General features: G+C 40.1%; 1 protein-coding gene across 4 annotated transcripts in view; it reads left to right on the top strand.

The window, feature by feature from the left end:
* Positions 1-27,585, top strand: part of TBC1D22A (TBC1 domain family member 22A) — a 544,224-nt gene that overhangs the window by 19,462 nt on the left and 497,177 nt on the right. For all 4 annotated transcript variants that reach the window (XM_075857221.1, XM_075857220.1, XM_075857223.1 and 1 more), the window contains one exon: positions 21,879-22,219. In XM_075857221.1, the coding sequence (XP_075713336.1) occupies positions 21,879-22,219 (341 nt within the window). The remainder of the gene's footprint in view (positions 1-21,878; positions 22,220-27,585) is intronic.

The following is a 27,585-nucleotide window of genomic DNA, read 5'->3' as shown; positions in this document are numbered from 1 at the left end:
AACTGAGTATTAATCAATGTGGCTAAGGTATATGCAAAGTTAGGACTTCAACAAAACCAATAAAAACTACAGTTCGTCAAAAAACAAGCCGGCACACAGCTCCGTCAACAATAAAAATAACTTATCTTTAGGAATACATTGACTGGCTTGAAAATCTCTTCAATATCGCTAAAACAAGTGTGTAGCTCTGAAATTCCAGCATGTAGGAATTAAAAAAAAAACAAAAAGTGCTAGCAAATCTCTTGATTAGAGCGATTTTGAAGAAATTTTTAAGCTACTCAACGAATTTCTTATGATAATGATTTATCACTTTTAAAAAAAATAAAATAACAAAAAATAAATAATAAATAGCTGTAACCTAATCCATTTTTATGGACCGCGATTTATCACTCACTACAAAACAAAAATCTAGGTCTAGAACCAGCCTAAAGTTCTTTTTCAAAATGGATTTCTAGGTTCTGGATACACAGCCGTACTTAACTCCTTCCCGACATACGCCGTGTATATATGTGTGTGTGTATGTATGTATGTATGTGTGTGTATGTATATATATATATATATATATATATATATATATATATATATATATATATATATACGGGAAGCCCTACCCGACAGCGCCAAAGCGCAGTACCATTACGTCGCGGTGATAGTTCGGGCCCAGGAGCTGAGTCTGCACCATCACTGCCGGGTGCCAGCTGTATGTTAGAGCTGGCACCCTGAGGTAACGGCCAGGACCGGAGCTAGCATCCGATCCGGCTGATTAACCCCTCAGGTGCTGCGTTCAATAGAGATCCCAAAATGTGCGAAGTTTTTAGCCAGTGGCACCCCAGCAACGTAATCGCTGGGTTGCCGGTGGCTGCAATGGCAACCGGAGGCCTAATACTGGCCTCCCGGTCAGCCAGCAACGGAAGCCTCCTATGCCCTTCTCACCGGCGGACACCTACATGTAACGGCAGGAACCGGAGCTAACTCCGATTCCTTCCATTAACCCCTTCGATGCAGCGATCCAATGCGATTGCTACATCTTAGTGTTTTGTAGCAAATCGGGAGCCTGCCATGCGATGGCAAGGATGTCGACTGCTACTACGGCAACAAGTGGCCTAACAATGGCCTCCTGTCTGCCATTAAGGAAGCCGATTAGGCCCGACCGGAGCCGGGACTAAAAAGTGTTAAAATAAAAGTTCAAAGTAATAGCATAAAACACTATCACCCTTTTCCCCTCATCAAGTCATTTACTATTGAAAAAAAGAAATAAAAGCATATTTGGTATCGCCGCGTCTGTAACGACCTGAACTATAAAAAATATTGTTATTTGTCCCGCGCAGTGAACGCCATTTTTGACGGAGTTATGACCTATTTTAGCTTTATGCTAATGGGTTTCTTAATGGACAACTGGGCGTGTTTTACTTTTTGACCAAGTGGGCGTTGTGGAGAGAAGTGTATGACGCTGACCAATCAGCGTCATACACTTCTCCCCATTCATTTACACAGCACATAGCGATATAGCTATATCGCTATGTGCAGCCACATAAACACAATATAACGTTACTCAAGTGTCCTGACAGTGAATTTACATTACCTTCAGCCAGGACGTAATGTCTATTCACAATCCTGATACTTCTGTAGCGTCTGTGTGATATTTACAGCAAGGCAAGCGTAATCTCGCTAGATTACGATGTAACCTGTCATTTAAAACGAGATTACGCTTGCCTTGCTGTAAATATCACACAGACGCTACAGAAGTGTCAGGATTGTGAATACACATCCCGTCCTGGCTGGAGGTGATGTATATTCACTGTCCGGACACTTCAGTAACGTTATAGTGTGTTTATGTGCCTGCACATAGCGATATAGCTATATCACTATGTGCTGTGTAATTGAATGGGGAGAAATGTATGACGCTGATTGGTCAGCGTCATACACTTCTCTCCACAACGCCCACTTGGTCAAAAAGGATAACACGCCCAGCTGTCCATTAAGAAACTCATTAGCATAAAGCTAAAATAGGTCATAACTCCATCAAAAATGATCGTTTTTCTAAATAAAAAACACTGCTGTAATCTACATTACAGCGCCGATCACATTATGTAGAAGATAGGCCACTTATAATGTGGTGACAGAGCCTCCTTTAACATGTAATTTATGACGCGTGGTGAACGCTGTATAAAAAAACAACCTAAAAAACTATGCCAGAATTGCTGTTTTTTGATCAACTTGCCTCCCAAAAAAAAGGATAACAAGTGATCATAAAGTCGCATGTACCCCAAAATGGTACCAATAAAAACTACAGCTCGTCCCGCAAAAACACAGCCCTCTTACCACTACGTCTACTTCCCAGCTAAATTTCCCAAACTTCAAAGGTGTGGACCGTGGACCAAACGGGGGATAAGAATTGACATTTAGTAGTGCGACACTGGCCTGCGCATAAAGGATTGCTTCACAGCTTAACAAATATTTATGGATTATTTTAATGTTTACCCCATTATTCTACCACCTGACTATGCCCCTGATGTACTCTGCCCATCTCACATATGCCCCACATTCTAAACTGAAATACCAGTAAAACTCAAAACAAAATTACTACCAAGCAAAATCCATGCTCCAAAAGCTAAATGGCGCTCCTTCTCTTCTGAGCCCTACAGTGTGCCAAAACAGCAGTTTACTTCCACATATATGGCATTAACAATTTTTGGGGTGTGTCTCCAGTGGCACAAGCTGGGCACGACATCTTTCCTACTGAAATTATATATCTAGGGGAATATTGTAATTTTTACTTTGCACCATCCGCAGCGTAATCATTTATGGAAAAGACCTGAGGGGTGAAGTTTCCAAAATGGGGTCACTTCTAAGCGGTTTCTTTTATTATTTCACATCAGAGCCTCTGCAGTTGCGAAGCAATGCTGTATAAGTTGCCAAATTAGGCCTCAATTTCGCATGGTACTCTTTCACTCCTGAGCCCTGTCGATAGTCCGGGCCAAAGATTAGGGCCACATGTAGGGTGGTTCTAAAACCGGGAAACAACATAATAATAATTAGAGAGCTGTTGTTATGATGGCACGAGCTGTGCACCACATATTGGCATATCTATGGGGAAAAAAAATCCCATTTTCACTCTGCAACATCTAGTGCACACTAATTTCTGCAAAACACCAGCGGGGTTAACATGCTCTCTACATCCCTAGGTGAATACCTTGAGGGGTGTAGTTTCCAAAATGGGGTCACTTGTGGGGGGTTTCCAATGTTTTGGTTCCACAGGGGCTTTGCAAATGCGACATAGCGACCAGAAACCAATCCAGCAAAATCTGTACTCCAAAAGCCAAATAGCGCTCCTTCTGTTTTGAGCCCTACTGTGTGCCCAAACAGCAGTTTATGACCACATATGGGGTATTGCCGTATTCCAGAGAAGTTGCTTTACAAACGTTGTGGTTCTTTTTTTCCTTTATATGTTGAGAAAATGAAAAATTTTGGAGCTAAATCTACATCTTATTGAAGAAAAATTATTGTTTTTATTTTCACTGCCCAATTCTAATAAAGTCTATGAAACATCTGTGGGGTCAAAACGCTCACTACACCCCTAGATGACTTCTTCAAGGGGTGTAGTTTCGTGAATGGAGTCACTTTTTGGGAGTTTCCACTGTACTGGTAACTTAGGGGCTTTGCAAAAGCGACATGGTGTCACAAAACCAATCCAGCAAAATCTGTACTTCAAAAGCAAATTGGCGCTCCTTCTGTTCTGATCCTTGACGTGTGCCTAAACAGCAGTTTATGACCACATATTGGGTATTGCCGTATTCCAGAGAAGTTGCTTTACAAATGTTGTGGTTCTTTTTTTCCTTTATATGTTGAGAAAATGAAAAATTTTGGAGCTAAATCTACGTCTTATTGAAGAAAAATGATTGTTTTTATTTTCACTGCCCAATTCTAATAAAATCTATAAAACCCCTGTGGGGTCAAAATGCTCACTACACCCGTAGATGAATTCCTCAAGGGGTGTAGTTTCCAAAATTCGGTCACGTGCGTGAGGTTTCCACTGTTTTGCCCCTTCAGGGGCTTTGCAAATTCGACCTGGCCTCCGCAAACCATTCCTGCTAAATTTGAGCTTCATAAGCCAAATCGCGCTCTTTCCCTTCTAAGCCCTGCTGTGTGTGCATACAGCCATTTAGGACTATATGTGGGGTATTGTTTTAAATCCGGAGAAATTGCTTTACAAATGTGGCGGTGCTTTTGTCTCCTTTTAGTCCTTGTGGAAATGAGAAAAAATTAGCTAAACCTACATTTTCTTTGAAAGAATGTAGATTTTAATTTTCACGGCCTACTTCAAATAATTTCTGCAATGAACCTGTGGGGTCAAAATGCTCACTATACCCCTAGATAATTTCCTTGAGGGGTCACTTTTGAGGGATTTCCACTGTTTTGGCACCGCAAGAGCCCTTCAAACCTGACATGGTGCCTAAAATATTTTCTAATAAAAAGGAGGCCCCAAAATCCACTAGGTACTCCTTTGGTTCTGAGGCCGGTGCTTCAGTCCATTAGCACACTTTGGCCAAATGTGGGATATTTCTAAAAACTGCAGAATCTGGGCAAAAACTATTGAGTTGCATTTTCTGGTAAAACCTGCTGTGTGACAAAAAAAAAAAAAAAATGGATTCAAAAATGAATTTCTGCAAAAAAAAGTGAAACTTGTAGATTGCACCTCTACTCTGCTTTAATTCCTGTGAAATGTTTACAGGGTGAAGAAACTTTCTAAATGCTGTTTTTAATACTTTGAGGGGTGAAGTTTTTAAAATTGGGTGACTTATTGGGGATTTCTAATATATAAGACCCTCAAAGCCACTTCACAACTGAACTGGCCCCTGTAAAAATAGCCTTTTAAAATTTTCTTGAAAATGTGAGAAATTGCAGCTAAAGTTCTAAGCCTTGTAACGTCCTAGAAAAATAAGACTATATTCAAAAAACGATGCCGATCTACAGTAGACATATGGGGGATGTTAATTAGCAACTATTTCGTGTGGTATAACTGCCTGTCTTACAAGCAGATACATTTAAATTGAGAAAACTGCTAATTTTTGCAATTTTTATTTAAATACTGAACGTATCGAGCAAATGGTGCCAGTAACATAAAGTCCAATGTGTCATGAGAAAACCGTCTCAGAATTGCTTGGATAGGTGAAAGCATTCCAAAGTTATTATCACATAAAGTGAAACATGTCAGTTTTGAATAATGAGGCTCTGTCAGGGTGGTCAAAAGTGGCGAAAGCGGGAAGGGGTTAAAGGGTTCAAAAATCTCCAATATGTTATAGGACCCCAAGTAAAGTTCCACGATTATTAACCGTGCTCCAAAAGTCATGCTTTAATTTAATATAATAAAATGTGTAGACTGATGTGAGACCAAATAAAGACCTGATTCTGTCTAGGGATATAAAAACATCATCTTGTGTTATGAGATACAAAAATTAGGCCATATTTTCCAGAACCAGTTTGAATTTAACCCTTTAAAGACCCAGACACTTTTTTCGTTTTTACGTATTAGCTTTTTAGGCCTGCTAAGAGAAATAACTATTGACGGAAAGATAAAACAGAGTGGTGTGAGTGCTTATTTTTTGCAGGGAGAGTTGTAGTTTCTTCTGGCACCATTTAAAATACTATATTATGTACTGGGAAACGGAAAACATATTTTTATTTTTTTTGGTGGAATTGGATAAAAACTCAACTCCTTCATTGATTTTTTTTTTTAAATTGTTTTTTTTTCACAGCTTTCACCGTGCGGTAAGAATGTGAACTTAAAGAGGATCTGTCACCAGATTATAAGTGCCCTATCTCCTACACAATCTGATCGGCGCTGTAATGTAGATAACAGCAGTGGTTTTTATTTTGAAAAACGATCATTTTTGAGCAAGTTATGAGAAATTTTAGATTTATGCTAATTCGTTTCTTAAAGACTAACTGCGCGTGTTTTTACTTTTGACCAAGTGGGTGTTGTAAAGAGGTGTATGAGGCTGACCAATCAGTGACCAATCAGCGTCATACACTTCTCATTGTTCCAGTGTGATTGTGCAGTGAAAGAAGCTGGGCTAGAACAATGAGAAGTGTATGAAGCTGATTGGTCACTGATTGGTCAGCCTCATACACTTCTTTACAACACCCACTTGGTCAAAAGTAAAAACACACCCAGTTGGTCTTTAAGAAACTAATTAGCATAAATCTAAAATTGCTCATAACTTTCTCAAAAATGATTGTTTTTCAAAATAAAAACCACTGCTGTTATCTACATTACAGCGCCGATCAGATTATGTAGGAGATAGGGCATTTATAATCTGGTGACAGAGCCTCTTTAACTTTATTCTGCGGCTCAATACAATAACAACGATACCAAATTTGTTTTAGTTTTTTTTATATTTGACTACTTTTACAAAGAAAAAAAAAATATTTTTTTTTTTGACTACATAGTTCGGACTTTTACGGACACAGCGATACCAATTTTGTCTTTTTTTTATTTTTTTGCATTGTGCTCGGGTAAAAATGGGGATAAGCGGGGTTTTAACTGGTTTTCAACTCTGTGTCGGGCTTTTAATATTTTTTTTTCACTCCTGAAAAATGTGTTTAAGTTCTTTTGTTGCACATTTTATTAGCCCCGCTGGGGGACTTGGATCAGTGATCGTTAGATCGCTGGTACAATACACTGCAATAAACGCTCGTTCCCAATCATTGCTCTGTGTAAACAGGGCAATGATCGGCTCGATGATTGTATCGTTTGTGCAGCATGAAATGCAGGGTGATTCAAAAAGGATGGTGCAAAAGTAAAGGCCTGCAGTTAGCATTTAAAGCAACATCGGTGGTAAATGGCCAGTGACTGAAAATCAAAGCAAAACTGGTTTAGTTGCCCATAGCAACCAATCACAGCACAGCTTTAGTTTTCAAGGGTCTAATTTGAAATGTGCTTACATAGTGTGACATAAGATCGTGACATCGAAGCAAGAAAAATCTTTTTGCGTGTTGGAAGTTGTAAGAACGCGGTCTGTTGTGACTACAACAAAACTTTCAGAGTAAATTTGGGGAAATGTGCTCCGCTCAAACTGCATTTCACGTTTGGTGGAGCAGTTCGAAACCACTGGGCGTTTGTCATGGGCCGTCTGAAGACTTCGGAAGTGACCGTGAACCGTGAATTTGGAACTCAGAAAAACCATGTGCCCTTATCAAATAAACGTGTTTTGTGCAATAAGCAGGCGCAAGGTCTACGGTCCCTTCTTTTTTGCCGAGGATACTCTCACTGGCCACTCCTACCTGGACATGTTAAAGGAATGGCTAATACCACAGGCTATATTTGGTGGATCTTCCTCTATCAGCAGGATTGTGCACCTCCACATTTCCACTTGGATGTTCGCTGAAACCTGAATAAAACTCCACCAGAATGTTGGATTGGCCGCTCTGGAAACAACGATTCACCAATGTTGCGCTGACCTCCATGATTGCAAGATCTAACACCCTGTGACTTCTTTCTGTGGTGCTACGTCAAGGACTCCGTCTATCTGCCCCCCCAGCCACAGGATCTAAACGACCTGAGACAACGCATCACTGAAACAGTGGAGTCCATATCCGAGGATATGCTGGCACGCATCTGGACAGAACTGGATTACCGCCTAGACATCCAGAGTCCAGTGGCGGCATGATTTACGCCACTCAATCTGATGCTTGCCATTTTGCTTGGTGATGTAAGGCTTGCATGCTTTTGCTTGGCTGTGGAAACCCATGCCATGAGGCTCCTGTTGCATAGTTTTTGTGGTGATGTTAATACAGGAGTCAGCAGAACGTTGGTGACCTTTTATGCACTAATTGCCTTCGCTCTTGACAACCAAGCTCTGTAACTGAGATTCTGAAACGCTTCCTCTTTGCAATAATACCACTCACAGTTGATTGTGGAATATCTAGGATGGAAGAAATTTTGCAAACTGACTTGTTGCAACGGTGGCATCCTATTACATTACCATGCTCAAACTTAGTGAGCTCTATAGAACAACTCATTCTTTCACAAATTTTTGTAAAGGCAGACTGCATGGCTGGGTACTTTATTTTATACACCTGTTGCTTTGGGACTGAATAAAACACCTGAATTCAATGGCTAAGAGGTGAGTCCTAAGTGCAGTTGCACATGACCGAGATCGGGCTGTGAAAAACGGTCTGAATGTCGGCTGGATTTCCCGAGCCGACCACGGTACAGGTGAATGGGACTGTCATCAGATATTTTATTATGCTAGGAGTCCCTGCCTTCCCATGGAACTCCTGTTCTGTACTGAACAAAATGATGTAGTACTGAACAGCAGTTCCATGGGTGGGCAGGGACTCCTAGCATCATAAGATCTCTATGATGCTAGGAGTCCCGTTCACCTGTACTGGGTTTTTCATGGCCCGATCTCTGTCGTGTGCAAGAGCTCTAATACTTCATATTGTGTATCTCTATATTCACACTCATACAGTGAAGGTCAATCGCTAAGTAGGACCACCCACTGGACTCAAGCCCAAAATGAGCAGAGGTTTTAATAAATAAATTTTAAGTTATACTGAATCTTTTTGCTACAAAAATATACATTAGCCCACTCAGGTACCCCTGTTCTATAACACGCTGCCTACAGATTGGACCGCATTTTTAATGTGATCGGTTCCCATTAATGACCAAGCAATTTTTTTTAATTTGCTTTATCGTTGCAATTCAAAAGCCTTAACTTTTATTTTTTCTGTAGACCTATCATTGTTTTTTCTTTTTTTTTCTTTGCGGGTCTAGTTGTATTTTTGTAATGGCACCATTATGATTAACAGCACCTCTGCCATTCTTTTTTTTTTCATCTTAAATTTACGTTGTGAACTGTGTGGTATAAATAACGACTTTGTTCTGTGAGCAGTATATAATTTGTTTTACTACTTTTGCACAATGAAAACCCTTTTTTAATTTATTTATTTTTCTTCTAAAAAGATTTGTGTTTGTGTTTTCTAAGAACCATAACATTTTTATTTTTGCACCAACTTAGCTGTTTGAGTGCTTATTTATTGCAGGACGACTTCTATTGTTTTGGGGTACATACAACTTTTTTATTTCATTTTCTTTTTTATTTTCTTTTTTTAAGTACTCACCATGCAAATCAAATAACGTAATTGTGTTATGGTTTGGGTCGTTATGGACGCGGTGATACCAAATATATGTAGTTGTTATATTTTTTATTTTTTTTTAATAATAAAGCTTTTTATAAGGGAAAAAAAAGTCTTTCATTATTTTTACTTTGTTTTTTTCTTAACTTTATTCTATTTCTATTACTTTTTTAGTACCACTATGGGAGTTCACTATGCGAACGTTTGATCATTTTTAGAATACACTGCAATACAAGATAGAGGGAGCCCCATCGCTCTGAATATACTTAGATGCATCTAAGGGAGTTAAATGGCCGGGATCTAAATTTACTCCTATCACGGCTGTTAGAGCTAGAGCCCGGCAGTCATAAGACAGCTCAGCACCCGCTGCAGTCGGCACGGGACCAGTGAAAATACGGCGCTGTGGCATAAGTACCGGTCATTAAGGGGTTAAGAAGATTGTCTCTGGTGAAATGAGTTGGGGTGTATGCACACAATCTGAAAACCGCAAAGAAAAACGTGTTTTTATTTAGATCTGGAATATTGCTGCAAAAAACCCATACGTTATTCGGTGCAGTTTTCACAGCAAAATTGCACCGTGTGAATATACCCTTACTGCAACTAAATTAAACATGCCCAACCTTTTGAACTCCTGTTCAATGCAATGAATATTTCAGAAAAAACCTGCAATCTCTGCTGCTGTCCTTTTATTAAAGAAGCACTCCCAGCTAAAATGTTTTGGGCCCCCATTTGTGATTGAGGTGGCATAAATGATACTGTAGTCTGTATTCGTTCCTATAAGATTCACATCAAGGTTCTCATATGAATAAATAGAGACTCCCTTCCGGTCTACGCAGCAAATGCTATAGGATTTCATTAATTAGAGGGAATCACGTGACCAAACGGCAGCCTGGAACGGAGGCCGAAACTACAAGATAAAGCCATTGCTGACTTTTCTACCTGGAGTATCATTTATGGCTCTTCAGTTACAAACCAGGGGGGACCCAAAACATGTATTTTTTTATTGGTTTGACCAAGCAGTCCCCCATATGTGAATGGGTAGTCACTCCACAACATATTTGTACCAAAAGAAGGGAGTTCCACACCACAAATACGCATATAAATATACATCTACTTTCTTAGACACAAATTGTAAAATGTAAATACGCACAACAGAAATCGGTACATATTATACATAATTAAATATAAAAAGAATACATGATACCGTCGGAAAACCGTAAACCTGCCGGAATGGTGACGAACGGAAACCATTACGATGTTTCCGTCACCATTGAGGTCAAAGGTGACTAAAACGGAAGCTGCGGTTTCACTTTCACTTTCCGTTGCGGGGTTCACTCGACGGAACCCCGGAACGGAAAGCGAACGGTGATGTGAACAGGCCCTAACACCGCTCTACATAGGTGAAGAAGATACAACTTTAAACACACCTATGACGTTTTTAATGCCAAGTGTTCTAGCAGCTATTCTGTAAATCCTCCCCATCCCCTCCTCTCTGCTCTTAAATCATGGCTCTAATGGTTTCCTGGGTCACAACGTGCTATGCACTAGGGCTGGGCCATTTTGGCCAAAAATAAAATCTTTATTTTTTTTTTATTTTTTTTCCCCCCAACACTTTGGGCGATTTTTTTTTTACATTTGAATCTCGATTTTTCTTATTTTTATTTTTTTACTGTTTATTTAACAGTAATACCAAGAGATAATTTAATAACATTTTCTTTATATAAATAACTTTTTTTACATATATTTCTATAATAATTCTACGTAACTTCACAACTTTTAACCTCTGCAAATACTTTATTTTTTCATAAATACAATTGGAAAAATGTCTATCTAGTTGATTATAACTTCCGTGATCCCCGGCAGGGAACAGGTTAACAGAATCTATAATCAATGATGCGCTGCGTGCACGAACATCCCTCTCTACCAGTCACCACCTCAGCCGGTCCCTGACATTGCAGGATTCACACGACCCTGCTTGGAACGTGAAAAATGATCCTTGTGTCAGACTGATTTCGTGGTCCGATCACGGTACATGTGAACGGGACTCCTGGCATTAGTCATTTAGGCTACAATCACACGTCCGTGAAAAAAAAAAAAGGCCATTAAAAACTGATCAATAGTCAGTTTTTCATGTCCATTTTGCATCAGTGTCTCCAAATTCTCATTCATTTCCAGTCCATCTTTCATGGCCATTATAAAAATAAAAAAAAATTGGATTTCATTTGTCAGGGTAGATAGTTCCCCAGCGCCCACATATAGGGACATAGTGCCCCAGTTCCCACATATAGTGACATAGTGCCTACATATAGTGACATTGTCAACATAGTGCCAACCTCCCAATATAGCGCCACACCCCCTTGCAGATAGCACCCCCACCCCCATGTAGATCGCAGCACCCGCATCCCTTGTAGATCGCACCCCCCTTCCTTGTAGATCCTTGTTCCGTGCTGTATAATTTTGTTCAGTTCTGAACAGCAGCTTCATGGGGGAGCAGAGACAGAACGGGGTGGACCAGGCAGGGATGTGGTGGCAGGGCGGAGCTGCCTCCCGCAACATGGCGCGACGGCGCCACCAAAGTATCCATTCTAGATTAAAAAACAGAATCGTGAGAGTCCTTGAGCGCGAACTAATCGAATTAATTTGATTAATCGCTCAGCCCTAGCTGTCACACAACAGAGGGGGAGAATGTGGATATGATTTACAGCCAGGAAGCTTCCCTGCCCAGTGGACTCTTGGATCTCATTTGCATATCAGATTTGAACAAATCCACCCGCTCAAATTGACCTGCGGTGCGTTTTTTTTTTTAGTTCGCAGCATGTCAATGGTATTTGCGTAATCGCTGCTTTTTTGTTGCTGGTTTTCCCCATTGAACTCAATGGGAAAGTAAAACCCGCAAGAAATAGAAGATGTTGCGTTTTTGCGACGGAAAAGTTGCGATTCTGCCGCAAAAAAGCGCAACTCAGATGGCTGCAGCGGTCACATGGGATGGAATGTCATTTCAAGTGGCCAGTTTGCAGGACGTCAGCGGATAAGTATGTGTGTGTGTTTTTGGAGCTTTTTTTTCTGTTTTTTTTTAAACGTGCAGTTTTCCACAGCGGACATTCCGGCCCAAAAACTGCCCCACAATTTGGTGCGGTTTTTCGTCCAGAATTTCCTAAGGCCGCCAGGGCAGATACGCTGTGTACCTTTACGCAGTGTATCTACTCTGTGTGAACGTAGCCTTGATGTGTGATTGCCAACATAGGTGTATTTAAAGTTGTATCCTCTTCACTATCTAGCAGGGTAATAGGTGGTGACAGGCTCCCTTTAAGGGTATGTTCAGCTGCTGGCGGACGAAGAGTTCAGCCCAGCGGTCCAGCAGGGCTGAACATGCAGGGACTGCCAGCAGGTCACCACGGATGGAGAGTGAGCGGAAAAAGCCAGCGTGGGAGGGGAGCCAGAAAGCAGAACCAGCATTGCGGTGAAGCCTGAGGGCTATGTTCACCATGACTGCCGACCAACTGCTAGGAAGGTCAAGTGAGTGGTATAACTGTTTGAAGAGTCTAACGCGTAAGTACGCCAGATTTTATGGCAGTTAGTGGGAACTAGAGCATAGTGCGAAGGGGAGAAACAGGCCGACGTCTGGACATTGTCATGTCCTTACAACAATGCTGCTATTGTCTATTTAAGCGATTTGATGATACTCTGGTGGTTGTTTTCATCATCTGTATGATCATGTGCTGTCAATTTAAATGCTTTTCTTTCCATTTTGTTAAATGTTAGAAATGAGAAATTTGATTTATATTAACAGCTATTAAATGTTTGATAAAAAGAATTGAAAATGTTAGATACCTCGTAAACGTGAGTGATTTTTTTATCTCCTAGGAATTGGAAATTTGCTAAAGAAACTGCTGTTAAATACATTCTGAATAATAATCTCCTAGTGTCGCTGTAATTTTTTATTTTACCACCGTATGTGATCCTGCAAGATATTAGACATACGGCACGACTCTGCAACTTATTTAGGGTGGCTTTAGTATACACATTTTAGGATAGTTAAATGTAAACTGTCGTGATGAATCATAGGTTAGTTTGGTTAGAAAGGAAATGGGATTTAACTTTTTTTTTTTTAACAATAATCACATATAGGACACAGATTTACAGGGCAATTGCATGTGTTTAACATTGACTGTGTTATTAATTAAGTTTAGGGTCTTATCTATGACTGGTATAGCTAGAAAAGTTCAACATTTATCCAAATGAATTTGTGCAATTGATACATAAGTCTAATCTACTAAACTGATCAAAAGTTTGAAGTGTTCTGACATATATAAAACAGAATTAAAACCTTACAGAAGTGTATTTTGTAAGATGCCCACGAAGCTCTGGTAGCATATTAAGGGTCCAAGCCTGAGTCAAGGATGAGTTGGGGGGCTGTATACTGCGGCCAGCCAGGTCTTCAATGCTGGGAGAGCATGGTGTGTTGCGGTCTGGCATAGCAAGCAGGGCAGCCCGCTCTATGTATTATCATGGCGTTACAAATAGGCTGCTACCAGGCTATATAGGCTGTGCCTCATGGTTTACGCATTATCCCTCCATGTTTTACACACTGCACCCACACTTCATGCATCACTCACGTTCCTGACACTTTCAGTACTGCCCCCTATATTTTACACGTTATTCACCATTCACTATACTCAGTACTGCCCCCTATATTTAACACATATTATTACTACTTGCACATTATACACTATTCATTTATTTTTTACTACATATCCCATGCACCACACGCCACTCCCCTCAAGGCTAGTGGGAGTGGCTATTATTATTTAACACACCTGAGCACTTTCCTTCAGCAGCATTTTTGACCTGGCTGCGTCCTGTTGGGATTTTACCTGCCCTATTTGTGAGTATGGCCATTTTTTGTGTTTTTAATCTTATTATATGTCCCACTTTTTTCTGTGGTTACCTTCATAATAACTGTAGTCATTAAGTGACTTCTTTTTTAGCAGGATTATTCACTCTGCGAAAAGTGTTCCTCAAACCATTTCTGAACAAAGTTCAAGCTGTTGAATTTATTCGATATTTTTGCAAATCTCAATCTGATCCAGCATCTGTGGGATGTGCTTGAAAAACAAGTCTAATCCATAGAGGCCCCACCTCACAACCACAACTTAGAGGACTTAAAAGAGCTGCTGCTAACTTCTTGGTACCTAATACAACAGTACACCTTCAGTGGTCTTGTGAAGTCCACACCTTGATGGCTCAGATAAGTTTTAAGAGGATAAGGGGGAACAAAATAATATTAGGCAGGTGGTTTTAACATTCTGGATGATCGGTGTGAATACGAGTGTAAAATTATTGTATTTCATCACATGCCCTTCAAACTAGGTCAGCGTGTGCTCACACTTTCCTGCTATCAGGGACTCTCTGGGACCGTTCACTGAGAGGATGCAGTGATGGCTTATTTATATGTAAGCATTTCTGTTTTAACGGTCTCGCAGAAAAATGCATCTGTAAGAACATCTTCCACTAACCCTGGAACCACTGATAGCAGCTATATTTTAGTCCACTATATGTTAGAAAGTATGGGCACGGGGGACACATGCACGCAGCTGAACATGGAGGTGTAACCGCCTAACTCTGCACCTCAGTTAGGCACTCCAGATCACTATACCACCTATAATTGCCTCACTGGGTCAGAAATCTATACCTGACCACGAGTCTGGTCTTACCACTAATGACCAATGGCAATCACAAAAGATGGAAACAAAGCCTTACTCAAAGGTCGGTGACTGATATGCTGGTTTTGGCGGCTGAACCACACGCTGCCATTTCCCACACCGAGCTGTACCTCATAGCCTAACACCCCACAATTCGTGTCACAGGATTTTCCCGGCCCTGCTTTAACGCCTTCCATCTCTGACCCCCAAAAAGGGGACATGATCGAATCCTAGCCTGACTCGGCGTGGAGTCAGGAACCACCAAAACCCATCCCTCCTCCCCATGTCTGTGCCACAAATACCAATTAATCAGTTATTCTTTCAAGTATTTCAAAAGATTTGAAAGGCAAAATAAGGTGTGCTCTATAATTACAGCAGTATAAATTGGATTTGTGTGTCTTGAGTGATACAGAACACCAGATTCCTTGAAGAAGTACATAGCCGGATGGATGTTGCAGGAGGTTGCCGCAGCCTGTACGAGGATGTGGAAATCCGCTCCTTGCAGTACAATCTTCACATTAGAGTACCTGAAACTCGTACTGATGTCCCACGTTTGGCTCTTATTATATAATAAAGCCTTTTTTAGTCCCATTATGTTCCTGACTCGCATCTGGAAGTTAATTGAGCTCACAGAGCTCTCATCACCATACAGTCTGATGATCTCTCCAGAGCCATTTTTAAAGGGTAACTAAACTTTCCAAAAACTTTTGACATGTCATAGTGATATGTCAGAAGTTTTGATCGGTGGGGTTCCTAGCACTGAGACTCCCACCGATCGCTAAAACTAAGTGGCAGAAGCACTTGACTGAGCACGGTGCTGCCTTATTTCTGATCGGCTTTCCTCAGAAAGCTGAGCAAGACGTGTACGGGCTCATAGACTTTCTCGGAAAGCCGATCAGAAACAGAGCAGCACAGCGCTCACCGAGCTCTTTTGCTGCTGCTTTTTAGCGATCGGTGGGTGTTTTAGTTCTCAGACCCTCACCGATCAAAACTTCTAATATGACATGTCAAGAGTCTTTGGAAAGTTTAGTCACTATTTAAACCTTATTTTTACGCCATAAATGACCAAAAGTAATTAAAGTGGCTAGAAAACTTCCTAAGATTGCGTTGGCTGACTGACCGCAAAATATTGGAAGTCCTGCACATAGCATCGGCAGGATTTTTTATTTTTTTTTGTGGGGTAATGGAAAAACACAATTCTGCATTTAAAATTTATGCTGTTCATCTTGTGGTGTAAATAACGAGTTACCCTTATTTTATGAGTCGGTATGATTATGGCAATACCAAACTTTTTTTTTTTTATGTTTTACTACTTTTGCACAATAAAAACACTTTAAAATAAAAAAAATAAAAATTAAGAGGGAGAGTCAAAAATTATCCGCAGCCGCGGTGTCAGCAATGAAGAATCAGCTGGATGCTCGTCCACAACTGATGACCACAATGGGCTTACATTTGAATGATTCTATTGGATAGACGAGTATTAGTGGGTTAAGTCCCCTTAAAGAAGGCCTACGAGGACGAATATTCACGTCTGTTGAAGACAGCGGTGCATTTGTGGCTCGCAGCTCAGCCCAAAACAGTTTTTAACGTGTGCGTACGAAAGCTTGTTGACAGATGACAAAGTGTATTGAAAAGCATGGAGATTATGTTGAAAAAAGTATGTATTTGTCTCTTCTGAAAGTTGATTACATTTTACAGCCAGAGTGTGGAGAGTTTTTGACTCTCCCTTGTAATTTTATTTTTTTATGTCGCAATATTCTAAGAGCCATAACATTTTTACTTTTCTCTTGACCTAGCTCCATGAGGGCTTATTTTTTTTCAAAAGTACTTTCACTTTTCATTGATACCATTTTGTTGTACACATGACTTTTTGAACACTTTTTTTTATTTATTTTTTATTGCTTTTTTGGTAGGCAGGATTAACAAAACCCAGCAATTCTGGCATTGTTCTTTTATTTAATTCATTTTTTATGACGTTCAGCGTGCGGATTAAATAGCCTGATAATTTTATAGTTCGAGTCGATACAGACTAATTGTTTTTTTTATTTATTATATACTACTTTATTGATCATTTTTTTTTTTTTTTTTAATCCGTTCATTTTTTTGTCTTAGCATGGGACTTCACTCATGAAATAGCGATACTTCTGTATTGCAGTGTGTTATGTCTGTCATTGTAAAACTGCCTCTGGAAGTGCCTAAAAGGTGTACACTGTTGGCAGACCTGGGAGCCTTTGTTAGAAACCATTGACATCCCACAATTGCGTCATGCGGGAGTCGATGAAGTAAAAGGTGGAGCTCCCTCCCTCTGAAGCCACTTAGATGCTGCAGTCTCAATTTTTCATCTAAACCATTCTCCTTCAAGCAGCAAATTGTCATGAGGACTATTTTACCATTTAGTGTTTGTACTTGGAAATAATTCCTGTAAGGTGCAGTACTCCATACAATTCTTGGACTGTACATAGTTTCCACGACTTTTAACACATCACTAATCATTGGAGAGCATCCAGCGGAGCAATAAATGGTTTGAGTATCCATGTGTGGACGAAGTGCATGAAGTTCAATTACTCCCTCCAGGTCATTGATTAGAAGCCAAATCATTTTTCCTTTGTTAAATTGTAAACATGTAACAATTGTGCTATTGAGTAAAGCGAAATGTAGAGGTAGTGGTATAGATTCTATGACCCTCTATGAAATGGAGGCTAATATGACTGAAATTTGTAAAGTCTGTCCTTGCTTATATGGGTGGCCTGCTAAGGGACTTTGTTAGGGGGTATTGACTTGAGGGAGGTTATATTTACTAGAGTGGCCATTGATTTATTTTGTTCCTTGTTTTATGCAGCTTTTTTTCTGCTTTTAGTTTTTAAACAAGCAAATTGTATATCTGTTCATAATATTTACTGCCAATGATGCCACTAAGAGTTTTACCTTTTTTGGGAAGTCTGCTTTGCCACCACTATAGCAGATACTGTTGCCAGGATTTTAGGGCGCCACTCGCTGATCTGTTTCCAATATAACATCTATTACTTAAAGGGCTCATTGTGACCGATTCCCTTTAAAGAGGCAGTCCCTCTTTGTTAGAAGGGTCCTCTGACCACGAGTTGATCAGATTGTCGCGCTGCTGGCACCATGGCAATCCGTTGTAATCCTGTGAGGGGAATTCAGCAGCAAGTATTGAAAATAGTTGACCACCTTGGTTTGGTTTTGGAAAACACAGAATTAAGAAACGGATATAACAAAAGCTAGCTACATGCGTAACCATCTGAACGATTTTACCATCTTTAAAGGGGTTGTCCCCCTTGTAAAACACTGCGTCCGCATCCGTAGTACCCAAGATGGCAGCGGTCACATGGTGTACCCATGTAACTACTTTCTTGGTCGTCCCTGGCCACAACCTTTTCTGCACAGGTGCTGAACAATAACTGAATGTGTTCAGCGCATGTGCAGTTACAGACAGCAGTATTTATTTTGTCTGGGCATGCACTGAACACGTTTGGCTACTGCTTGGCACCTGCACAGAAGAGGGTGCGACTAGGGACGGCCGAGAAAGCGTGGGTACATCACGCGAACCACCGCCATCTTGGGTGCTATGGCAGTGAATGCAGTGTTTACATATCCCATGCATGGGCAGCTGGGGTAAAATATGGTGAGATTTACAGATTTATGTTCCATGACAACACCGTTTTACGGTCTTTTAGGAAATATTTTCATAAAGTGTCCAACCCCTTTATCCATAATAATTCGATGAATTAGGGTATGTGCACACACTAGCTTCCTTTTACATCTGAAAAGACAGACTGTTTTCAGGAGAAAACAGCTGCGTTGTTTCAGACGTAAAAGCTCCTCCTCGCATTTTGCGAGGCGTCTTTGACGGCCGATCATTTGAGCTGTTCTTCATTGAATTCAATGAAGAACGGGTCAAATTACGTTTCAAAGAAGTGTCCTGCACTTCTTTGACGAGGCAGTCATTTTACGCGTCGTTGTTTGACAGGCTGGGTTCACACGACCTACTTTCAGGCGTAAACGAGGCGTATTATGCCTCGATTTACGCCTGAAAATACGGCTACAATACGTCTGTGCCGACGACAGCTGTCAAACGACGATGCGTAAAATGACTGCCTCGTCAAAGAAGTGCAGGGCACTTCTTTGAAACGTAATTTGAGCCGTTTTTCATTGAAGTCAATGAAGAACAGCTCAAGATTACGGGCGTTAGACGCCTCGCATAATGCGAGGAGGAGCTTTTACGTCTGAAACGACGCAGCTGTTTTCTCCTGAAAACAGTCTGTATTTTCAGACGTAAAAGCCGCTTCTCGTGTGCACATACCCACAGCTGTCAAGCGATGACGCGTAAATTACAGGTCGTCAGCACAGTACGTCGGCAAACCCATTCAAATGAATGGGCAGATGTTTGCCGACGTATTGGAGCCGTATTTTCAGACGTAAAACGAGGCATAATACGCCTCGTTTACGTCTGAAAATAGGTCGTGTGAACCCAGCCTTAGACTAAAAACCGTTCCACCAAGTACTTTCAAAATGTTTTACGCATCCTTTAATGTTTTTCTTAGCAGTTCGTGGTAAACGGTCATCGGATTTTTCCTTAAAGCTGACAGTACTCCTTGCATAGGTTCTATAGGCTGTTACTGCTCTTTTTAACACTCGTGGTTTAGTTGCGTGTAGATTACAGCAAGGATAGAATGATTCTAATTTGCATTTTATGCATTAATTTCCTGATGAGTTTGTGGTGGATTTATGCGTATGCACAGCAAATATGAACAAAGTAAAGTTGCGTCTGGTACTAACAGATTTGCCGTCTGAGCCAATTTGTACTCTTCCTGCTTTTTTTTTTTTTTTTTTTTACTGTTTTATATCTTTACACACTTTGACTACTATATAAAAAAAAAAAGGGACATAAACCGTACAAAACTGCTCTTGTGTGTCCCTGGCCACAGGTCATACTTCCTTTATTGAAGCAGTCTGAATGTTAAAGTTTGAGATTTTTATTTTTTTATATATTCCTTCTCCAAGCGTGTGGTAAAAAGCACTTCGTATTAAATATTGGACTTTGTTTTTGTTACTCATTTCTGTCTTCTTTTATCAGGAGCTTGCAGTTAAACCAGTAAAGATACAGTAAAATTATGAATTTAGCTTATCCTACATGGAAACATACTAACACATTTATTTTTGTTCCTGATTTTTTGCCATTTATATTGATTGAAAATAGACACAGAAGGACAAGCTTCTGCAGTGTATAAAAAAAATAACAACTAAAAAGAGGCATCAAAAACCCAACACCGAATAAAGAGTTTTAACTAGTTCAGGACCGTCCACTGTATATTTACGGCGGGTGGTTCTGGACCTAAACTGGTTCAAAAAAGGCAACACTTTCACCATGGATATCCAAGAGTGTATGATCAACAGCAAATTATATAATTCTCAGCACAAGAGGAAGTGTAAGAGGATAGCATATGAAAAGTGGCCAGACTGGGTAGTAGAGAAGGGGAAAAAGTACCGAACCATGAATGCCCGGAGTCTAGTCTTTATAGTTGACGGTCCAAACAGTAAAACCGTGTCTTGTAAAACTCGGGGGGGGGGGGGGAGGGGTGAGTCAGAATGAAGCAGATCTTCCATCTGCATAATGTTATTGACTATAGCAAACCAGTGCGATAGGGAGAGAGAATTTCCAGTTCACCAAGATGCGACGGTATTGTACAAAAATAGAGATCCAGCTATGATGTAATAGAAACCGTTTAGGGTTGTATAGATCAACCTATTATGAGTGGTAATCTCTAGCACCTAATGTCAGAATAACTAGGTTTAGAGCAACTTTTTCCCAGACTATGAGGCACTATGTTCCGCCACACACAAAAGGAGTTTGTATTTGTTTCTTGGTAGTCATTGCGGATTTTATCATGTTGGTACACTCTAAGCAACAGAAGTGAGGTTTTGGTAGACCTACTAAGAGTACTCAATGATTAAATATTTATCTCATATTAAAAATGGCTAATAGAAAATTATCAGGTAAATCACGGGTTTTCTTACAGTTTTATGTGTTATTTGCTGCCTGCAAAGTGAAACTGAAATATTCTACCTTTTCCCTTACCAGAGGCTGAGAATGACCTCTGGTTTAACTTTAAATCCTTTCCTAGTTGATTTCCTCTGCTTTGAACTTCTCAAAGATTGTAAAATGTGTAAATCTGAAATAGTTATTTTAGGTTAAAAATTTTAGAAAGTTTAGAAATTTGATTTATCCTTTTATTTAAAAAGCCACACTATAACATCTGTGCACCACAATCGGCACATTTGCATCATTGTAATGGAACACTATGAAGATAAAAAAGGTACTTCTGGTAAGCCTGTCGGCAAACTATATAAACCGCCAGCAGCCTGGAGCAGTGTTGCCCAAAAACTTCCATTGTTGACTCATCTGTCCACAACAGAGCTTTGAAAAAGTGATATCAAATCATAGGAAGTGTTTGGTTAGGGCTAATAATGGTGCAAACCGTTAAAGGGGTTATCTCATGAAGACGAGGCAGGGTCCATATGCCCTATAGATGGAATATGGATGTCAGTGGAGGGTACTCCGATCGGGACCCCCATTTATGAGCCTTAACAGATCTGACTCATTCTTGCCTTTCATGGACAGCTATTCGTTGATTGACGTTATGTAAGGCTACATTTCCTCTGGAACTGCGGCTGCTTCTTTTAGGACCATTCCGGATTCTGCTCGTTTAGGATACGCTGAGACAGCAGGAAAGTGACTGTCCAGCTACATCCAGGACTGTTATGAGTTCTTACTGTTTTTTTTTTTTAAATTAATATCTATCTGGTATTAAGTACTAAAAAACATGAGGGTTATATAGAATTAATACGCAAAATAAATCTTGATACAAACATGTATGAACCTGTAGATTCTTGTTTGCCGTATTTCCCATGTTTCTATGACTAAGTGTAAAATTGTTAATTTTTTGGCAATAACTTTGACTGGTCCAGTAGTATTCATTATTGCCGCCTTTTTGTTTTTTTTGTTTTTTTTCATAGCTTAAGCAAAACCGTTCACAAGCCTCCGACAACACCTGTGAAATTGAAAAAAGTCACTACTTTCCAAGAATTTGAAAGCAACACAAGCGATGCCTGGGACGTTGGAGAGGATGACGATGAACTTTTGGCAATGGCAGCAGAAAGTTTAAATACTGAAGTAGTTATGGAAACTGCAAACAAAGTGATTCAAAACCATACAAAATTACAAGAACAGAACAAATTTCAAGAGATGCAACAATTGGAAGACCGACCTCTGGGACTAGAAGAGCTGCCCTCTTATATTAATAGTGACAGTAAAATAGTAAAATCAGCCAGTGAAAGTCAAATTCCGAATCCATCTGGTATGTACAGTTCTTTGTATTACGGTTATAGAGTAATTGTGTGTTTTTAAAATAAGCCTTTGGCCAGAGTGACACCTTCATATTGTTTTGCAGCGTTTGTCACTTTGCATTATGTATATACAGTTGCAAGGAAAAGTAGGTGTACCCTTGAATTTAATAACCTGTAGCTACCCCCTTCCACAGCATTCACCTCCACAAAACGTTTTCTGTACCTAAAAATAAGATTTCTCGGGTGACTTGCGTGCACAGCTTTCTTTTAGGACAGGCTACATAATCTTGATAGGGTCAAGGTCGAACTCCCGAATTGGCCATTCCAAAACACCAATCTTCTTTTTCAACTCTTCTTTATTTGATTTAGGCCTCGATCACATCTGCATTGAAAGCTCCATTAGGGGCCTCTGTTGATACATCTTTGAAATAATTGTTCCCTCAATGATCACAAGGCGTACAGGCCCTGAGGCAGCAAAACAACCCCAAGCTAACATGCTTCACAGTTGGGGTGCGATTTTGGTGTTTTTGTGCAGTGTCCTTTTTCCTCCATGTATAGCATTATGCATTTGTTTTTAAAGGTTTTACTTTTGTCTTATCTGTCCATTTGAACATTTTTCTAGAAGTATTGTAAAACATCCAGGTGATCTTGGGCAACTTGAGACGTTTCTAGAGTCTACAGTAGGTCTTTTGCTGTTACCCTTGGGTCCTTTCTCACCTTTTTCAGGATTGCCTGTCGTCCTCTTTGAATGATCTTTACAGGACACTCATTGCTAGTGAGAGTAGCAATAGTCCTGAATTTTCTCCATTTGTAGACAATTTGTCTCTCCATGGATCGATGTACACCCAGGTCTTCAGTAATGCTTTTGTTGCAGTTTCCAGGTCCATGGTTCTCTATAACACATCTTCTGAAAATTGTTTGCCTCGAGGCATGGTTCACACTAATCTTTCTGGAGAAGCACAGATTTTTCAGTAACCAAGCGTTGCCTGCCTTTGTTTAATTGGCAAAACACCCGTGAAACCAACACTTCAACTCTCATCTCCTTAAACAAAACACATTTTGCCAATTCGCTCTTGGAGAAGTCATTGGCATAGAGGTTCAAATGCTTTTCTTCCTGCACTGTGGAAGTTTACTCAATATGCTTAACCCTTTACCGACATATGACGAAAATGAACGTCATGGTCGGCTGCTAGTTCGCGCATCATGACGTTCATTTTCATCAGTATTTCAAACTGTCACTCTGTGCAAACACAGAGTGACAAGCCCGCGCTGACAGCTGTCCTAGACAGCTGTCACATCAGTCTTGCCGGTCAACGGACCATCGCCGCTGCTTTCGGCAATTAACCCCTTAAGTGCGGCTACGGATTGCCGTCGCCGCATTTAAGTGGTTTGAAGCACATCGGCAGCCCCGACGACGTGATTATGGGGGCTGCCGATGCTTGTTGTGGCAATCGGAGGCTAGACAATAGCCTCCGGGTTGCCATGTACCGAAGCCTCGGAGGAGCAGCCTCCGGCCGTTCCTCCTCGGCTTCCTGTCAGAGTGACAGTTAGAGTACATTACACTACGTGTGTAATGTAATGTACTCTAGCAGCGATCAAAGCTGCAAGTCTAAGTGTCCCCTAGTGGGACAAGAAAAAAAAGTAAAAATAAGTAATAAATGTTTATTAAAAAAAAAGTGTAAAAATGAGTTATAAGTGATATAAACACAAAATGCTTTTTTTTTTCTATAATAAGACTTTTATTATAGAAAAAAATAAACACGTTAATGTACACATATTTGGTATCACCGCGTTCGTAACGACCCCAACTATAAAACTATAATCGCAATTTTTTCGGTCACCACCCCTCCCAAAATAAAGATTAAAAAGTGATCAAAAAGTTGCATTTACCCAAAAATAGTACCAATAAAAACTTCAATCCGTCCAGCAAAAAAACAAGCCCTTACACCGCTTTTTTGACTAAAAAATAAAAAAAATTATGGCTCTCAGAATATGGAGTGATTTATAAGTGATTTTATTGTGCAAACGCTAAAAAAAAGAAGAAAACCTATATATATATATATATATATATATATGGTATCGCCGTAATCGTACCAACTCGCAGAATAAAGTAAAAATGTCATTTATAGCGTACGGTGAACGCCGCAAAAAAAACGTTGTCAAAATTCCTGGTTTTTGGTCACCCGGCTTGCAAAAAATGTAATAAAAAGTGATCAAAAAATCGCATGTACCCCAAAATAGTACCAATGAAAACTACACATTGTCCCGCAACAAATAAGCCCTCACACAGCTCCGGTGGTGAAAAAATAAAAAAGTTCTGGCTCTCAGAATATGGCGATGCAAAATGTGCAGTGTTCCAAAAGCGGATAAGATCGGACGCCATTTATCAGTGCGACTTCGGCCACATATCTATGAAATATTATTTGTTTACCCCATTATTGTACCCTCTTATTATGCCCTGATGTTTTCCGCACAGATTACACATGCCCCCACATTATAAACTGAAATACCAGCAAAACCCCAAACAGAACTATTACCAAGCAAAATGTGCACTCCAAAAGCCAAATGGCGCTCCCTCCCTTCTGAGCCCTGCAGCGTGCCCAAACAGCAGTTTGCGCCCACATATATGGCATCACCATACCCAAGAGAACCCGCTTAACGCTTTATGAGGTATTTGTCTTCTGTGGCACAACTGGGCACAACATATTATGCACTAAAATGGCATATCAGTGGAAAATTGCAATTTTCACTTTTGGTTCAATCATTTTTATTGTTTTCAAACAATATAGTACAAATGCATAAGTTAACATTTCAACTTTACATCAACTTCGTACTGAGAAATAAAAAAAATAAAAAAAGAAAGAAACAGAAACATAAAGAAACATAAACAGCAGCGTAAAATAACACTTATACCCTATAGTTTGTTATTGAGACTTATGCTCTTCTTTGAGCAAATATTCCTTACAAGCCTATATTTTATTGCATAGAGAACTCTCCGACCACCACTTCCATACTTCCGTGAATTTGTGAAAAGAGAAGTTACCATATGCTATTATTTTTTCAAAAGCGTATGAGGAATTCACTAGTGTTAATAATTCGTCTAGGGTTGGTGAGTCTACCCTTTTCCAGTGTCTGGTCAGCACCTGTTTTGCCATGGCTAAAATTTTACAGGCTAATGATCTGAATTTGGAAGGGATAATCCCTGTTTGAAGGAGGAGTAGGGCCAGTTGAGGGGATTTAGGGATCTGGATACCCACCAATGATTCCATCAAATCAAACACACTGTTCCAATAACTAGTTATAACAGGGCAATTCCACAGTATATGCATTAATGTGCCTTTCTGACCACATCCTCTCCAACATTTATCTTGGACATTTGGAAACATTAGATGCAGCCTATCTGGGGTATAATACCAGTGTAAGTGTGTTTTAATTACTGCCTCTACCTGCGAGCTGCATTGTAGTGAACTGTGCAGTATTTGATATGCTTTCTTCCATTCATCCTCACAAAAGTTTACATCCAGGGATCTTTCCCACATTCGCATATTCCGAGTTTTATGAAATTCTGCGTTTATCATTAGTACATTAAGTATCCCTTTCAGAATTTTAGAAGATTTACCAAGCATAATAAATACTGTGAGGTTGCATATTGGTTGAACCTTTTGCAGAGTGGCAACATAATGTCTAATCTGTAAGTATTTATAGAATTCTGACTGGGGGAGAGCATAGGTATTTTTTAGATAGTCAAAGGAACGAAGTCCTGCGTTACCATATAGTTGAGACAGCAAAGAAATTCCTCCCGACTTCCAAGTCGTTAAGTTCAAATCAGGTATAGCCAGCTCTAAGATGTCAATTGGGGTGTATGCGATTGGAAGAGGACGGCGTTCGGTTGCATTCTTGTGAATATACGCCCAGCAATCCAAGGCCGCTTTAGTTAGGGGGGAGATATTGGGTGGTAAGTTAATATTCCAAAAATCTGCAAACAGGAGAGCTTTCATATTTGAGGGGAAAACAAAAGTAGATTCAATCTGGACCCAATTTGTAGAAAGCTCTTCTCTCCATCCCGGACTTAGGAGCGCTACTAGAGTGGATGCATAGTAGTTATATATATCTGGGATCCCCAAGCCCCCTAACCTTTTATCCCTAATTAAGATATGCGAGGCGATACGTGGTTTACGGTAGGACCAGATAAATTCCATTATAGCCTTTTGGATACTTATGAAAAAGGTTTTAGGAACCGCAATTGGGACAGTTCTAAACAAGTATAAAAGCTTAGGCAGAAGGAGCATTTTAAAAGCCGCAATCCTGCCTATCCAAGACATTTCCGTTTTGTGCAATCTAGTCATTTCTGCTTGAACATTATGTAGGAGGGGTTCATAATTAGCTCGATACAAAGATTTGTGTGATGGCGTCAAAGATATCCCTAAATATTTAATGTCTCCCTCTTGCCAATCAAATGGATATCTGTTTTTGAGAAAGTAAAGCGTGGAAGTTGATAAGTTCAGTGGGAGTACTTGAGATTTCTGAGTATTGAGTTTGTATAAAGAGACTAGGCCAAAATTCTTAATACATTCCAAAGCCGCTTCTAAAGATTCTTCCGGGGAAGATAGCGAAAGAATGATATCATCAGCGTATAAAGAAATGGTATGGGTTCTGTTACCTATGCGGATTCCCTGGACATTAGTCTGTGTTCTGAGGAGTTGGGCCAGAGGTTCCATTGATAAAATAAACACTAGAGGAGAGAGAGGACAACCTTGCCTGGTACCATTCGTTATTTTAAAACTGTCCGAGAGAATCCCGTTAGTGAACACCTTAGCTGAAGGGGAAGAATATAATGCTTTGATCGCCGCAAGGATACTTCCCTCAAATCCCATTCTCTCTAATGCGGAGAAGGCATATTCCCAGTGTATGCGGTCGAATGCTTTTTCAGCGTCAAGCGCTAACATAACCGCAGGTATGTGTGTGTTCTCAATAGCATGTAACAGACCCAGGACTCTACGGGTGTTGTCTGACCCTTGTCTTCCCTTTACAAATCCAACTTGATCTTCTCCTATCAACAATGGCAACAGAGGGGATAATCTCATAGCCAGAATTTTGGCATAAATCTTTATATCTACATTCAGTAGAGAGATTGGGCGAAAATTTTTGGGCATATCTGCGGGTTTCCCTGGTTTTGGGATGGTAACTATTAATGCGGATTGATTCTCCGCTGGCATGGCCCCGGAGTCCATTGCTGCCTGATAAAATCTGCTCATAAACGGTACTAAAACTTCCTTCATTGATTTGTAATACATATTAGTCAGACCATCTGGTCCTGGAGACTTCCCCATGGGCATCATCTGAATTGCAGCTATGATTTCCTTCTCTGTTCATGAAG

Source organism: Rhinoderma darwinii, chromosome 3 (assembly GCF_050947455.1).
Source record: "Rhinoderma darwinii isolate aRhiDar2 chromosome 3, aRhiDar2.hap1, whole genome shotgun sequence".
Lineage (NCBI taxonomy): Eukaryota > Metazoa > Chordata > Amphibia > Anura > Rhinodermatidae > Rhinoderma > Rhinoderma darwinii.
The sequence above is the reverse complement of the archived record's forward strand: the minus strand, read 5'-3'. Positions and strand labels throughout refer to the sequence as shown.